The sequence below is a fragment of the Piliocolobus tephrosceles genome, chromosome 9, assembly GCF_002776525.5.
Source record: "Piliocolobus tephrosceles isolate RC106 chromosome 9, ASM277652v3, whole genome shotgun sequence".
NCBI lineage: Eukaryota > Metazoa > Chordata > Mammalia > Primates > Cercopithecidae > Piliocolobus > Piliocolobus tephrosceles.
The window spans coordinates 85,785,774-85,801,760 of NC_045442.1; the positions used below are offsets into that span (position 1 = coordinate 85,785,774).

The 15,987-nt window shown below is 38.8% G+C and overlaps 1 protein-coding gene across 5 annotated transcripts in view; it reads right to left on the reverse strand.

The window, feature by feature from the left end:
* The window catches only part of ERCC6 (ERCC excision repair 6, chromatin remodeling factor), an 81,222-nt gene that overhangs the window by 26,897 nt on the left and 38,338 nt on the right, over window positions 1-15,987 (reverse strand). For all 5 annotated transcript variants that reach the window (XM_023230156.1, XM_023230152.1, XM_023230153.2 and 2 more), the window contains one exon: window positions 8,461-8,596. In XM_023230156.1, the coding sequence (XP_023085924.1) occupies window positions 8,461-8,596 (136 nt within the window). The remainder of the gene's footprint in view (window positions 1-8,460; window positions 8,597-15,987) is intronic.

Sequence of the window (15,987 nt, forward strand, 5' to 3'; positions counted from 1 at the left end):
GCCACCTACTCAGCAGGCTCAGGTAAGAAAATTCCTTGAGCTCAGGAGTTTGAGGCTACAGTGAGCTATGATCTCACTACTGCATTTCAGGCTGGGCGACGGCGCGAGATCCTGACTCAAAAGAGAAAAATACCTTTAAAAATAAGGAGAAAGTGTCATACATTCTAGTCAGAACGAAACAGAAAAAGAAAATATTCCCTTCAGAGGAAAAGGACTGCCTGCATCAGACATCTTTTCTGCAGCACTAAAAATGTCCGAAGGCAAAGAGGAAAATCTTTACATAATTCTAAGAAGGAAAAGTGGTGACCATGGATTCTACATCAATCCAAACTAGCAGTCACGCTTGACGAAGAAAATAAACAAATTCCAGCTTCAGATAGGAAGGACTTGGAAGATCAGTCACCAACAGATTGGCTAGCTACTGTGCACTGTACCTAGACAGGGGAGTGGCGCAGTCGTGGACAAAGAGGAAGGCATGTACAGATGCCATGACCTGAAGAAGGAAAGACAGCAACGCTCCCGCCTCGCATCCTCACCACAGCCCATGCTCACAGCAGCTCCCCAAGGAAGGACAGAGGGGCCATCACTAACTCCATTTTACAGATGAGGGAACTGGGGTTGGAGATGGTAACTAATGTACCAGGTCATGCAGCTGCTAAGTGGTGGAGTCAGAATTCAAATGGAGAAAGGCAGCCAAATCCAAAGCTAATACTACTGATATTAGGCTACACTACCTCCTACTAAAATACAAAAGAAAAAATTTAAAAAGAAGATTATATGTGATATACATACCATTTCTTAAAATAAATCCTTAAAGCATAACAATAAAGTCTAAATACTAAACACTTAAATATGAATGAAACTGTTAAGAAAGGATCTAAAATATTAAAAGGTATATATTTTTAAGTGTTACTGTAATTCCCATTTAGTTTCATAAAAGCTGCAGTGAGATTAAGGGAAAATAAAAGTGGACTAAAAATTCCACCCTGTCCAACGGTAGAATGGGATACAAGAAATAGATAGTGCTTAATTCTTAACCATGTCAGAAAAATATGTTAAAATACATTTGTCAAAACTTTAAGCTTATTACTGAGTAACAGTTGCTACTTCTACATAAATACTAGAAAATAAATAGAATGTGGAACTCTCAAACCATTACAAGGGAAAATAATAGAAAATAGCAAAAATCAGGACAACAGAAAACAAGATATCAGGTTTCAGACTAAACTTGGTAACCCACCACATGACAGTGGGTTATTAACAGTGAGACATTCCACTGGGTAAGGCAAAACCCTAGCCTTCTGTTTAAAAGAGACCCAAATCAGACTGGTACTGAAAGTTGTAATATGGGAATTATCAAAGAGATATCAAAGAAATGCAAACCAAAAAAGGGCAGGACTAGCAATATAAATATGAAACAAAAAGAAGTAAATAGAAAGAGGGATATTTTATATTTTAATGGGGATGCCACAACAAGAAAAAAAAGCCATGAACCTTTACCTATGAAAAAGCGCAGCAATCAACACAAAAGCAGAGCCCTTAGAGCTGTCAAAGTGACACACCCACAGCCGACCCAGAGAGCTGACCACAGCCTGAGAGAAAGTCAGATCAAAGAAAATAAAACATTTAAAAAGAGGATGCAAAGAATTTGAGTATCACCATCAGAGCTCCTTTTAACAGTGATCAGTAGCACTTTAGACTATACAAAGAATATTCATTCTTTACACTCTATTAAGAAAAGCTGAAATCAAATGAGCAGTCAACTTAGCCTGCTAAAAAAGGAAAATGAGAGAATTAGTAAGATAAAAATTAGTGGGTACTAAAAAAACTGGTAGAATTGATGAAGCAAATAATAATTCTTTGGAAAGACTAAACCAAACAAACCTTTGAAAAGTGAGTCAAAAGAACAGACTGAGATGTACAGGATCAGAAATGTCAAAGGAACACAATTACAGATGTAGAGAATACAAAAGTGTTAAACAATATACATGCCACAAAATCTGAACATTTTGACAGATATGATAGCTAGAAAGTTCACTGCCAAAATGGACCCAAGAAAAATCAGACCAACAGAACGAACCAGTACTGAACAATGTTATACTCTTCTCACCAAAAGTCTACCAGACCCAAAGGGGTTTTATGAGTAAAGTAGGAATAGATCCTATTACTGAAATTGTTCCAAAATACAGAAAAAGAATGGATTCCAAATCATGGTTACAAGGCTAGCAAACCCTGTTTTCAAAACTGACACAGCACACTTACATGTGTGCACACACGCCTCTAAACTAGAGATCCACCACTTTACAGATAAAACCTAGTAATACATTAACCTAATAAGGCTTTTATCACAGCAATACAAGAATAGCTATCAGGAAGCCTAATATAATTCATGTAATCACAATCATCTCATATAAATTTTATAAAATTCAACATCTTCAAAAAATGGTAATTTTGTATCTTCTTAAAGAACTAGGATTAAAATGTGTTTTAATTCAACAGAGTATAAAAGGGTACAACAAGAAAGGCTAAGAAAATCTTAAGGAACAAAATAAAGAAGGGACATTGTCTTCTCATATGTTGTAATTCATGTAACATTCAAAGAGTTAATACAATTGCTACAGAGAACAACAACAATGCCTGGACCTATTAATAATTTGACAGGTGTGTGCCATATTTTTATTACTATTATGACTACTCCTCTTCCATCTTCCCATTCACAAAATTCAACACCTGCACAATACCATATTGAAGGCCACACCTGAAAGAACCATTTCCTAACTTCTGACCTCACAAGAATACAGCAATAAACACCTTGGAGTGCACAACGGCCTTAAAAAACACACGTACAGGTCCTTCAGAACTCCCTCGCACCAGCCCCACTCAGCTGCTGGTGCCAGTGAAAAAAGCAGTCTGCCCAGAGAAAAACCGTCCACCTCCAACACCTCACCTGGTCAGACCTGCGACCTTTAGAAGCCAAAGCCGAAATGAATTCTGGACATCACCTAGTGTAGCTGGAGCTTTCCCATAGTTATCAAATGAGACACCAAGCTTCTCAAATGTATACCACTGGAATGATGTTTAGTTTCCTATGCTTGTTTAAGGATTGAAGTTTATTTGGAAAATTCTAAATACTTTTATAGGTATAGAAATGTTAGCTATAGAAATATAAAACTTCAACTGTGTTCAGGAAGATGTATTAATGATTAACAAGAATTTAAAAGATGCTTACGTAAAAAGAACAAGAAATTGTTCAAAATGTCCCAACTGAAAATATAATCTCCACTTAGCCACTGGGTAAAACCCCATCTAAGATGATTTGTTATCACCTGATTCAATCACAGAATTCTATAGCTGCCTAGACTGGAGTTTCAATAATGGTGAATTGTTGAATATTATGGACGTCTCTATCCAAACACTTAAGACAAATCATCTCGGGCGGTTTCAAATTAAAAGCTTGTAAAATATGTAACCTCTCCTAGTTTTTGCAATTAATAGGGTACATCTGCAATTAGCCTGACTTACTGAATGCAGTGCTGTTGTCATTAAAAGATGTCTGTGAAAGTGCTGCTGTTATTATGCAGGCTCAAGAGACCAATCCCTCCTAGAGGGCAAACAGTGGACTGGTGGAAAACAACAGCCATAAATCACACTGTCAGGCGGCGGGGAGAGGAGTGAAGCACAGGCACATGAAGGCCATTCACGGGAAACACAGTACAGCCGCTTCCTAGGCAGGATTTACTGCACCTGTAATTAATTAAAATTCCCTTCAAGCTAAATCTTTAATAAACAAGGATTTGTGCTGACAATAAGGAAAAAAAAAAGGGCTCCAGCAATACAATTTTACAACATACCTTGCAGAACAAGCCCAGCATCTATCATGTCTTCTATCAGGTGTATACACTGACTCTAAAGTTAATAGGAATGATACCACTTTGCATTCTACTATAATTCGTGCACTTAGAATGTATCTGAAATATTTCAGATGCTTGAGGAATAATGTGGCTTCTTTTTTTTTTAGTTTTTTTTTGAGTTTTTTATTCCCGTCTAGCTTTTTAAAAAGCCACGTCTTTTTGCTCTAGTTTCGGAAAACAGGCCCTTTTAAAGAATGTCATGTTGACAGGAGTTTCATCAGATGGCCAAGTTTTTGTGTTATTTGCTTTTCTTTTTTTTTTTTTTTTGAGACAGAGTCGCCCAGGCTGGAGTGTAGTGGCGTGATATCGGTTCACTGCAAGCTCTGCCTCCCAGGTTCATGCCATTTTCCTGCCGCAGCCTCCCAAGTAGCTGGGACTACAGGGGCCTGCCACCACACCCGGCTATTTTTTTGTATTTTTAGTAGAGACGGGGTTTCACCACGTGGCCAGGATGGTCTCGATCTTCTGACCTCGTGATCCGCCCGCCTCGGCCTCCCAAAGTGCTGGAATTACAGGCATGAGCCGCCGCGCTGGGCCATTATTTGCTTGTTTAACCACACCTTGCACTTCACTGTTTCCATTTGGGGCCAAATGTATCTGAACACGAGAATAAAAGGTCTAAGTGATGTTGAATGACCATGAACATTTTTGATAAAGTACATGTGTACCTTCTCTCTAGACTACATGTTGAGTCAATCAGCAATGCCTCATTCAGCATCTTTTTTTTTCCCAACCTCTGAGGTGAAGAGGCCTAAATATTCTTTGTTTCTAACAACAGCAAGAATTACCTGAGTAAATGTTACTATTAGGGACCACACTAAGCTCTTCATACATACATATTAACACAAAAAGTCCTCACAAGTTTACCAAAACTTACCCATTTTACAGGTGACCAAATCAGGCTCAGAAAGGCAAGTGACTCACCCAAGCTTGCAAAGTTATAAAACAGCAGATCCAAGATTCAAACCCTGGTCTTATAAGCACAAAACCAATGCACTTAAAACTGCATGCTCTTGTTGCTTTTCCCACTCTTATGCATCTACATGTCATGAATTGATTAAAATGAAACAAAACTCTTTAAATTACCTAAGATGTTACAGAACCACTAGAGCCTACATAGCAAAAAAACGTAGGGGAGAGAGAACTGTTTCAGAACATAAGCAATTTCTCATTATGTATCTTGCAATAAATTAAAAAAAGGATCCTTAATCATTAAATAAACTTTACAACACAGTGCTAAAGATGTCACCACCTACTGTGAGTTATGGAATAGGTATCACAAGACTGCCTTCTTTCATATCTCTTCATTTATTATATTTTCTTTCCCCAAGAAACAGTTGGCTTTTTAAGGTTAGTTAAAAACATCCTTTTTTTTTTTTTTTTTTTGAACCCTAGCAACATCAAACACCTGAAATGCAGTGTTTCTGGTTGTTTTAACAAATAAATATTAATCAACTCACATGAAAGTTGCTCCATATTAGAAAAAAAAAATCACAAAATACAATGAGAAAAAGGAAATCTTGAACTTTTATTAAATGAGATTTCAAGTGACCATTAAAAGAGATTCAGAAGCCTAAAAATTTCTTTATCAGATTTCATCATTTGGTTGAAACTATCAGCTGTATATTTTTTTGCATGGCTGCTGGGTGTGCATTTGACAATTATAAATTATGCTGCCAATCAAAGGCTATAACAATGATAACATAGCATCAAAGGGTGAGAGAGGTGGGAAGCTAAAGGGCAATCTGGGGAAGAAGAATGGTAGATGTGCTCAATTGAGAAATTGACCATTTGATATTTTTTCAAATGAAAAATTGTCAATTTTTTTTTTGGGGGACAGAGTCTCGCTCTGTCACCCAGGCTGGAGTGCAATGGTACAGTCTAGGCTCACTGCAGTCTCCGCCTCCCAGGTTCAAGAGATTCTCCCGAGTAGCTGGGACTACAGGCACATGCCACCACACCCAGCTAATTTTTGTATTTTTAGTAGAGACGGGGTTTCACCACGTTGACCAGGCTGGTCTCAAACCCCTGAGCTCGTGATCCACCCGCCTCAGCCTGTGTGAGCCACTGCGCCTGACCACTTTTCAAAATTTATGTCATACCAGCTACAACAAAGCATTTGGAAAATAAAGATAATCTACTTGAATGATAAGCAAAACAATTCTGGCATTATTATTCTTTTAAATATTTCTAAACAGAAATTCTCTTCCCTTCCCTGTTCTGTACAGTATTGAATGTCCCAATGTCAGAGTACCATTATTAAATTTAGACAGGACAGCTGGTGGGCACAGAAAGCTCATCCACTGCAAAAAGCAATCACAGCTGATAAGGAAGTCAGGCATTAGATGCTGAGTTAGAGGACGAATCACCATAAACAGAACTTTTGAAATATGAATAAGAAACACAGACTCTATTGTAATTTAACACACATGTAGGCCAGCAGGTATGCATGTGTGGTGACAAAGATCTGCACATACAGAGAAGATTGAAGCTGCAGAGGAAGCAAATACCCCTTCAGTAGTTGAATCTGGAAACCAAAGTTATGATCTTAGAAATGTCAATATCAAGGCCTATGGAAAGAAACTATTAATACATTTTCAATGTGTCATCACCACAAATAATAAGCCAATATTAACATTAATAAAAAGTAATAAATATAGCGCGTCTAAGTCAAGAATATAGTTTGATACATATAAAAGTACATCTTTTTGATCTTTTGCCTAACAGTTTACATCTTTAGTGATCTAAGATACTTTATAATGGAAAAGGAACAGTAGGAAGAGAGTTAAGAGTTTGAATAAAAACACAAGAAAACTGTAATGCTGTTTTTCCTCAAAATTTAATTAAGAATCTTCAAGTTAAAGTCCTTGGTAAACTGTAAAACACTGAAAAAATTATTAACCACCATATGTATGCATGTGTCTGTGAAGGTAAAACAACCTCAGAAGGTAAAACCACTGCAACCAAAAGTGAAATATCTCTTCTTAAAAGTTTGCCCTCCAAAGTTAAGGAGGCAAATTTCACCAAGTTCACTGTCAATTCTATTTCCATAATGAGTCCATGTATGTGGTTTACATGAAGGCAGTTCTTCAAACTATGGTGACAAAGGAACTGGAGGCAAGCTATGATCCAGGTAAAGGTGTCCAATACGCACACTTTACTACCCCTCAAGAAAATGAAAGGAAGAACATTTTTTTAAATTGCCTTTATAAGACAAACATCAGCTAATGAGTCCTGCTACACGATTTTGCAGCACAAAACACTAAGATGTTAACAGATAACAGAAAAGAAAAAGGAACCACAAATGCTTTACAAGGATAGTGACAGGATAGTTTAAGGTTTGACAAACCATTCAAGGTTTGACTAGACAACAATCTAAACTGTTACTATCTTCATATTGCTAAAAATCACTTCTTTTTATAACTCACAGCATTTACCCTAATTTATTAATTATCTTATCCAGTTTATTTTCCACTTATCACTTAAAATTCTGGGCAAAGTCAGTTGGTTTTAACAATAACAGTGTAAGCAAAATTCCATCTCGCCTTACTTATGCTACCAAACCATAGATTTTTCTGAGTCACTTCTATCAAAAGCTTGTTTTTCCATGAACACAAACACAACAGGAATCCTGGAGTTTTGTGGTCCCCATGCATCTGACTCTGTAAGGCAAACACTCCATAGCCCTTGCAGCCAGCACTGCTTTCCTGGGCCCTCAGAACTCATTCAAGAGCTCAGAAGACTCAGGAAAGAAAGAACTAGCTCCTAAGAGACTGCTGCTTCTCCTCAATAAGGTAACCTGCAAATTCACAGTGAAACTGTGTGATTATTATTTATTCAACAAATGCTTATGGGTCACCTGGGATACAAAAATGAATCAGACACAGTCCCTACTCAACAGAGCTCACAGTCTGGATGGTTGGACAGACGAGAAGAAAAAAGGAAGAACACAACGTATCTGTGCTACCCACAGGGGCACAGAGAAAGCTCCTTTTTGATTCTGTGATGTTACCAAACTATAAGTGAAGAAATACAACTGTCAATACATGACGATCAAGGATTCGGGGAACAAAACACAACTAAAAAGCAACAACACTTGGGAAATTCTCAAAATGGAAAGTTTCTTCTTTCATTCATCAAAAACAGATTTTAAATGCATATTAACAAATGCATTTACCAATTAAGAGTTGTTATTCTACTTCCGTATCCACTTTCCTAAAACTGTTTAAAGCCGCTAATGCCCAAAGTCTCTCCTTACTGGACGCAGCCACCTGCGCCACCAGGCTTGTGCCCTGTCTGAGACGATTCATATTTCGCTGGACAACAGACATGTCACACCACCACCACAGACTGCTGGAACAATAAGACCTATATTCATAACTGTTCTGAAAACACAGAGCTCTAAAGTAAGTCAATAATAAAATAACTTTAAATGCACAGGAAAAAAACAGGAATATACATTTGAGAAACACATGGATCAGAGAAAAACCAAATATGTAAAATGGAGGGCATTAAAACAAAACAAAAAGGTATTGAAATATTATGTTACCTTTTTGTGGGTATAGGAACCGGTTTCATGTAGAATTGCCACTCTGAATGGAGGCCACCACGTGTGAAATTCCTTCACCCACTGATGCATCACTGTTGTTGGACAGACAATTACAGTTGGACCCAACCCCTCAAACCTGCATCCAAACGTCCAAGAAGAAAACAACCATGAAAGAGCATATACAGTCATCAACTGCTCAAAAGATCCCCCAAAACAACAAACAAAAAACTCAGTTCAAAAAAAAATGCTAACTATGGAAATTTATTGATATTTTCTTTAAGAAAAAGTTCCTGAGGTTAAAACCCAGTAAGTAAAATCTCTATAATCCCATTGATTAATTCGTGGATGTAGGTGGTAAGAGAAAACACTAAATAATATATTAAGAGATATAACATCTATAGTAACATAAAAGAAAATCAAACAAATATTTAACAAAAATACTCTTTTCCCTTCTACTACAGATTAGTGAAGTTTTTATACATTAGTGAAGTGTATCTTAACCTAAGTGAACATAACAGGATCCTAAATTTGTTTGAAGCTTTATAGTCTACCAAGAGTTTTCAACCCACAGAATTTCAATCTCACTGCCCTAGGAAGCAAGCAGGCCAGAAATGCTCCACTGATGCAGGCTCAGAAGGCTGGCATGGCACAGGTGACACGGCTACCAGGGGACAGAGGGCTGCCTAGCAGCCAGTCTTCACTTACTGCAGCCTGTCCTCACGACACCACCCTGCCTGCTCCTCCACACCACAACAGCATCATGGAGGAGCATCCCAGTGGGTGTTCTCTCCTGGGAAGCCCACACCAACTGAGTATGAGCTAGCACTGCTGTGTGGGCAGGTGGCTGGGCAGCAAAATCAAGAGTCTTAACGGCACTCATGCATTGACCCAGCAATCCCAATACAAACATTTATACAATGGGATACACACTGGAGCATTCTTTTTACTGCAGAAAAAGTGGGCGCTACCTATGTCCATAGAGAAGAGGGAAGCTGAATGAACTATCCCATTTCTTTAAAAAGCATGGGCCAGGGGTTAGGGGCACTGCCTGGATCTGAATCCCAGCTCTGCACACATTGTATGATCTCGGGCACACTATTTAACCTCTGGAAACCTCAGTTTTTCATTTTCAAACGGGAATAATAACAGTATTGATCTTATAGGGTTATTAAGAAGATTAAATCAGTTAACATCTATAAAGTGCTTAAAACAGGACCATACAGAAAATACCGTAAGATTCTGTTAAGTAAGATGGAATATCATATAACTATTAAAATCATTTTAAAGAAGTTAATAAACTAGAAAAATATTCATCATAATTTTTAAAAATTATTTATTATTTTTTTAAAATAATTATTAAATTATCCCAATTTCCTTAGATATAGGTATAGGTGGAGAAACTGGTTGTGGCCATTGTCTCAACATCCATTCCCCTCTCTCTCTTTCCTGAAGAATCAGATTTCTGCAGATGCCCCTCCTTCTTCCTTCCCACAGACACACAGTTTATGGGACTCTGACCACTGCCTGGCTCAGGAGCAGGAATCTTGACTCATCTATAACCTGTCAGTGCATGGTACTCCCCTGAAACTCTCACTAGTCCATGAAGCTGGCCTGGCAAGACTGACCAACTTTGTAAGGAAGAATTACATTCTAGGTTGGGAGAGACTTTTATCTCCTGGTCTTCCTAACTCCATGTACAGACCAATGGTCACTGGGTTACAGTGGTAAGGAGATCTAATGATTACAAGGAGACCTGGCCTTAGGCAAAAATTAAAGTATCTGGGTCCCTGAAGACATCATTGAACTGCTGATCACGCTGTGTCCACAGCCTCTCCCTCTGCAGGTTTCTAGGTGTACCATACATTTGTGAATGTTTAACCCAATTTGAGGCCAGGTTTCACTAAGGTGCAGTCAAATATCCCGATACATCCTACACTGTATTCCCTGTCTGCATCTGCACTCCTCCTGCCCTTCTGGGACAATGGGACAAGTGTCCCTTTTCTTGTTTGAGACCAATCCCTTTAGCTAAGCTCTTGGGCTTTTATCTCCACAAGCAATGCTCCCATTACTGTAGCCAATTTATCTTCAGTCTTGCTGGAGGTTGGGTGCCAGTCAGTGCATAAGACGAAAATTAAGCAGAAGTCAAAACTAACCATGGCAACCTCTTCAACAACACTCAGCTCATGTTACAAGAGGCAACTAAAAACTGGGACTGACTGAGGGCATCACAGGGCCACACGCCTGCCTTTCACACACCTGGAACAGAGTCACTGCACTCTGCACACTGTCATCCCTCCCCTCCACTACCTTTTCCTGCCCCACAAAGATGTTGACTGTGTGAAGCCAAATGCACATACATTACTCCACTGTATACACTATCCCCATTCTATCTCACTAATTCCCACAATTTCAATTCTAGATGCTGGTAATGCCAAATCTAGGTCTCCAGCCTAGATTTGGAGTTCACTATTCTGAACTCCAAACCACCACACACTAGGTATCTCACTGCCGATATCCCACTGCCGACATCCCCATAGCACCACACACTATCCTCCCTTGCCTGGCTGTCTCCCATCCCTGTGCTTCCAAACCAATGGACAGAACTGTCTCCCACTGTCCAGGTGCCCAAATCAGAAACCTAGGCCTTATCCTTGAGCAGACCTGCTTGCTGTCCACCATGAACAACCTACACTGAGTTCACATTTTTACCTCCTGAATCCTTTCAGTCACAGTGTCTCTCCGCCTACACTGTTACTATGCCAGTTCCAGCCACTCTCCTCTCTCATCTGGGTTATTCCATCTTCAAGGATGATTATTTCAAACAGTAAAATTTGAATTCCTCATCCCCTCACTTCAAAGCCTCCAATGGCTGCCCACTGCTCTTGGGACAGAGATTAAACACCTGGATTTGGCCTACGAGGCAACAAAGACTGACCTCTGCTCAGCTCTCCTGCCTTACCTCTCACTGCCATTATCCTAACACTTGCTCCTGTGGCCAGCAGCCCACCAGCCTGAACAGTCTTCCCTTCCTCCAATCGACCTTCACCTTGTCGTGGTTACCCTCTTACCCCTCCAGCTACCTTCTACTCAACATTCAGATCTCTAGCTTCCTCAACAAAGCCTTCCCTGTTCCTTTCTCTGTAAACAAGTTAAAGACTCTTCCTTAGTGCACTCCACATTAACCCTGTCGTAACACAAATCACCTTTACTGTACTTGTATGAGATCATCCCTAAACTCTGTGAGAGGAGAGATAATCTCTTCTTCAAATGATCTCAATGCCTACCTAATGGCAAGCAATTAATGAATACTGGCTTTATTAAATTAAAACATTTTTTAAGATTGGAGGAAAATATATCAACATGCTAAAAGAGATTATTTCAGAGTTGGGGAATCATAAGCGATTTTTGTTTCCTTACTAGAGCTCAGAAATAAATGATTCCTGAACTTAAAACAATTTTTGGCCGGGTGCAGTGGCTCACGCCTGTAATCCCATCACTTTGGGAGGCCAAGGCAGGTGGATCACCTGAAGTCAGGAGTTCGAGACCAGCCTGGCCAACATGGTGAAACCCTGTCTCTACTAAAAAATACAAAAAACTAGCTGGGCGAGGTGGCGGGTGCCTGTAGTCCCAGCTACTCAGCAGGCTGAGGCAGGAGAATAGCGTTAACCCGGGAGGCAGAGCTTGCAGTGAGCTGAGATCCGGCCACTGCACTCCAGCCCGGGCAACAGAGCGAGACTCCGTCTCAAAAAAAAAAAAAAAAAAAAAAAACCCGTCTCTACCTAAACTACAAAAATTAGCTGGGTGTGGTGGTGAGTGTCTGTAATCCCAGCTGCTTGGGACGCTGAAGCATGAGAATTGCTTGAACCCGGGAGGCGGAGGTTGCAGTGAGCTGAGACTGCGCCACTGCACTCCAGCCTGGGTGACAAGAGCGAGACTCTGTCTCAAAACAAACAAACAAACAAAATACAACTTTTACAAATAACTAAAGAGTAAATCATACAGTGCTTGAAATATTAAAAATCATCTACTATACAACTGAAAAATAATCTGTAGTTCTATAGAAAAATAACGAAACTTTGGTCAAGCCCTAACTTAAATGAGGCCTACACTTATACTCCAACGTGACAAAATACCTATGTCTACTTTGAAACCCTCCCTGCCTCCAGCTACAGTCAGCACTGTCCCTGCCCTTCAACTGGGTGGAAAGGGTCAGACTACAAGAAGCCAGAGGCTACAGGAGACTCCGACACTCTTCCTGCAGAGTTTCTAAGCTATGCTCCTCACCAAGGCAGGGCCTCTCTAGGCACCCCTCGAGCTCCCTGAGGAGAGTGGGACTCTGCCCTGGCCCCTTCCGTGGCAGCAAGCCTTTCTAAAAGGATTAAATGCACCAGCTTCTTTCTGTCCTCCAAGGGAAATAAAAGAGTTATCATCAATATGCACTTAGCAGGGATTAGGAAACAACCAATCAAAAGCTGTCTAAAAGATTTTTACCACAAACTCACATTCAAATAAGCATAAATACATGTATATGTTTTTTCAGGTTATACAGTATTTTTTTCTTTTTTATAATACGCCTTCTGCAAACTGCTACATTGATGACTCACATTTTGTTATTTAAGGCTAGTATATTCTTCTGGCTGAACATCTATCTGGCATTATCATGATGCCCTTTAATTTCTGCCATTTTCCCTCTAGTAGAAAAATGTGGAGATTTTCACGCTGAGTTGAGATCTAGAAGCAGACCTAGATTGTTGCTGGACCACAGCAGGACAATCAACTCCATTAACAGTCACGTCGTCAACTGAACCACCCTTTCCTAACCCCTAATTCCAGTGAGATGAACTTGAGTAATGGCTAAGTGTACTACAGTGATTAGCATCAATTACCAAACAGACTACAATTCCTTTAATCTCTGATTACCATTGATTACCTAATAAATTTAGGGCAAGCCAATAGCTCCATGGTCAAATATATCAACCTGCAAGATGGAAATCTGCTAGTCATACCCAGAACTTACCAGGAACAACAAAGTAAAATAATTATCCTTGAAAGTTTATTAAATTTAATAACATTATAAATTAACAAAATGATATCCAAGACTTTAAAAAATTAACTGAAGTTTGAAAAGTCAATTTATTTCCTTTTCATTGTAAGATTGAGGGGCCTATCATTATAATATGAACGGCAAAGTGAAAAGAAGGTGGCGTATCTATTATGAACAGGGAACACAGCAACCAGTATAGATGTTTATTAACCATATGTAATATGCTTCTCTGTCTTCTAGAAACACACATACAAAACACATTTTTAAAAAACAACAAATCAAATTTCTTTTACCATGAAGTTTCTTGGTACCACAGAGACACTGTTTCTACTTCAATGTTCATGGTCCTTAAAATTACAACACTAAAATCATCTCAAATTAGGGCCCCTCTACAGTTTGTAAGAGTTCACAGGAAATATACATAGCCAATGAGGCAATAACAGCTCACACAGAACTTCATTTGACCTTAAGAGCTATTTTTCTGTAAGACATAAATATAGAGAACTCCCAAATTCATCTGGTTCCAGAGGAGGATGTGTTATAAAGTTGTTAGAAGATGCGGTCCAGTCCGCCCTGGTACATATGAACGGAGGGGACCACACTCCTCTGTAAACTTCCACTCATGAGGAGCCCAGGTGTTTGTGGTGCAGCACCACATTCTCGCAAGCCACTTCCACCAATACCATCTTAATAAAGACAATCTGGGATGTAGTCCAATATGCCAAGTTATTTCATTATAGAGAAGAGGATATAAGCATTGATAGTTAATTGATTACAGCTGCTGTTCATTATTAGCCTTGACTTCATTCTTAGTAGGATTGTCACCACCCAAGAGAGCATGTTTTAATTTTTAGATCAAAACTACACTGCAGGGATGACTTTAGGTTTCCCAGAACCCGAGCATTAGACTCCACGTAAGTTTGATGATAACAAGAAGGGAAGCAAAGAAAAGAAATGGGAAATAAGAAAATCCTAGAAACCATTTAAGGAAAGAAAGAGTCCTAGAAACTATTTGGAGGAGTTTGGGGTAGTCTAGTTACCAAAAACACCCAATAGAGTTGCAGAAAACAAGCCAACCAAAGAGCTTATTTGAAACAGAAAAAGCATTTTATTTGAAACAGAAAAAGCATATTAAAAAAATAAAGTCATAGATAAGACAACACTAAATGCCCACTTTCAACTTCAACTTTTCCTTAGATCTGGAATGTTTTCACATGCTTCCAAGCAAAATGTAATAGAATTCTCATATTTTGAAAAAATCCCCTGCTTCAATATAATTTCCTTGTAACAACAACAACAAAACGTTTAGCATTTAAAAATCTCCAAGTGTTTTCTTCCCCTTCCTACATCTATATAAATGCAACTGGGGTTCTAAAATATTCTAAAACTCCAAACACTCCTCACAGAAGTATTGATCTGCTAACTTAACGAAAAGAGTAAGAAATAAAAACAAAACACTAAACTCTGGAGACTAAAGAAACATGATCTTGACTCAGTTTATGGTTCATATTTGGCTCTCTACTAAGCATTTTGCTGCTGATGAGCTGGAGTGTAGGAAGAACTTTGCGCACTTGCTGACTTCAGGCACACTGACACTACTGTAAAGGTTATCTCCAAATCATATGTAGTGAGTGTCTGAGGTTTCCAGGGCACACCCCTCTAGCAAACACCTTGCTCTTACTCTTTACATAAGCCCTGAAACACAAGGAGCTTGGACTTATCTGGGTTCAATATGATGAAATATCCTACATAATTTACCTACCAATATTTTTACCAATACCGATTTCTGTAAAGTCAATTTACAGTTTAAATATGGAAGTGCTCATAGTACTTTCTTTCAAAATAAAGTATTTCAGTCCTACCACACCAAATAGATTAAATGCTTATTCTTCTGGAATACAAAAGCCTTAATAGTTTATTTAAATTTCTAAAGAGAAGAAAGATTAACATCTAAACATAGTTTTCTACCATTTTAGGTAGTCACTTAGGTTTTGGCCTTAGAATTTATTACATAAGGTTCACAGATTGGGAAAGGCAGAAAGCACAGGGATCAGACAAGTAACTTCATTCAAAAACAAAAGAGAGAGCAAGCTATCTAGAAATGCTATCATGCACACTCATTATAAAGGAAATTAGGGAGAATGGCTTCTTCAAAGCTCCAACTCTCCCCATGAATAGACTTTGTACTTACTGTAATGCTCACCTGGTCTCCTGCCAGAACAACTATTTTAATGCAAAATTTAATAAATGGAACTAAAGGTATTATGTCTAATTTAAAATTCCATATTGTGTAAACTATTGATATTAACATAATTGAGTTTGTAAACAATCCATTTGTAGAAGCTAACCTTAGACATCGTATTGACCCAAAATATCTAGTGGGGCTCATCTGCAAAATGAAGCATCAATGCCTGGAATTCATTAAAAGTGTTACATGTTTAATTTTTCCTGCCCTACAGCTCCATTGTCTCGTAAAATTTTTC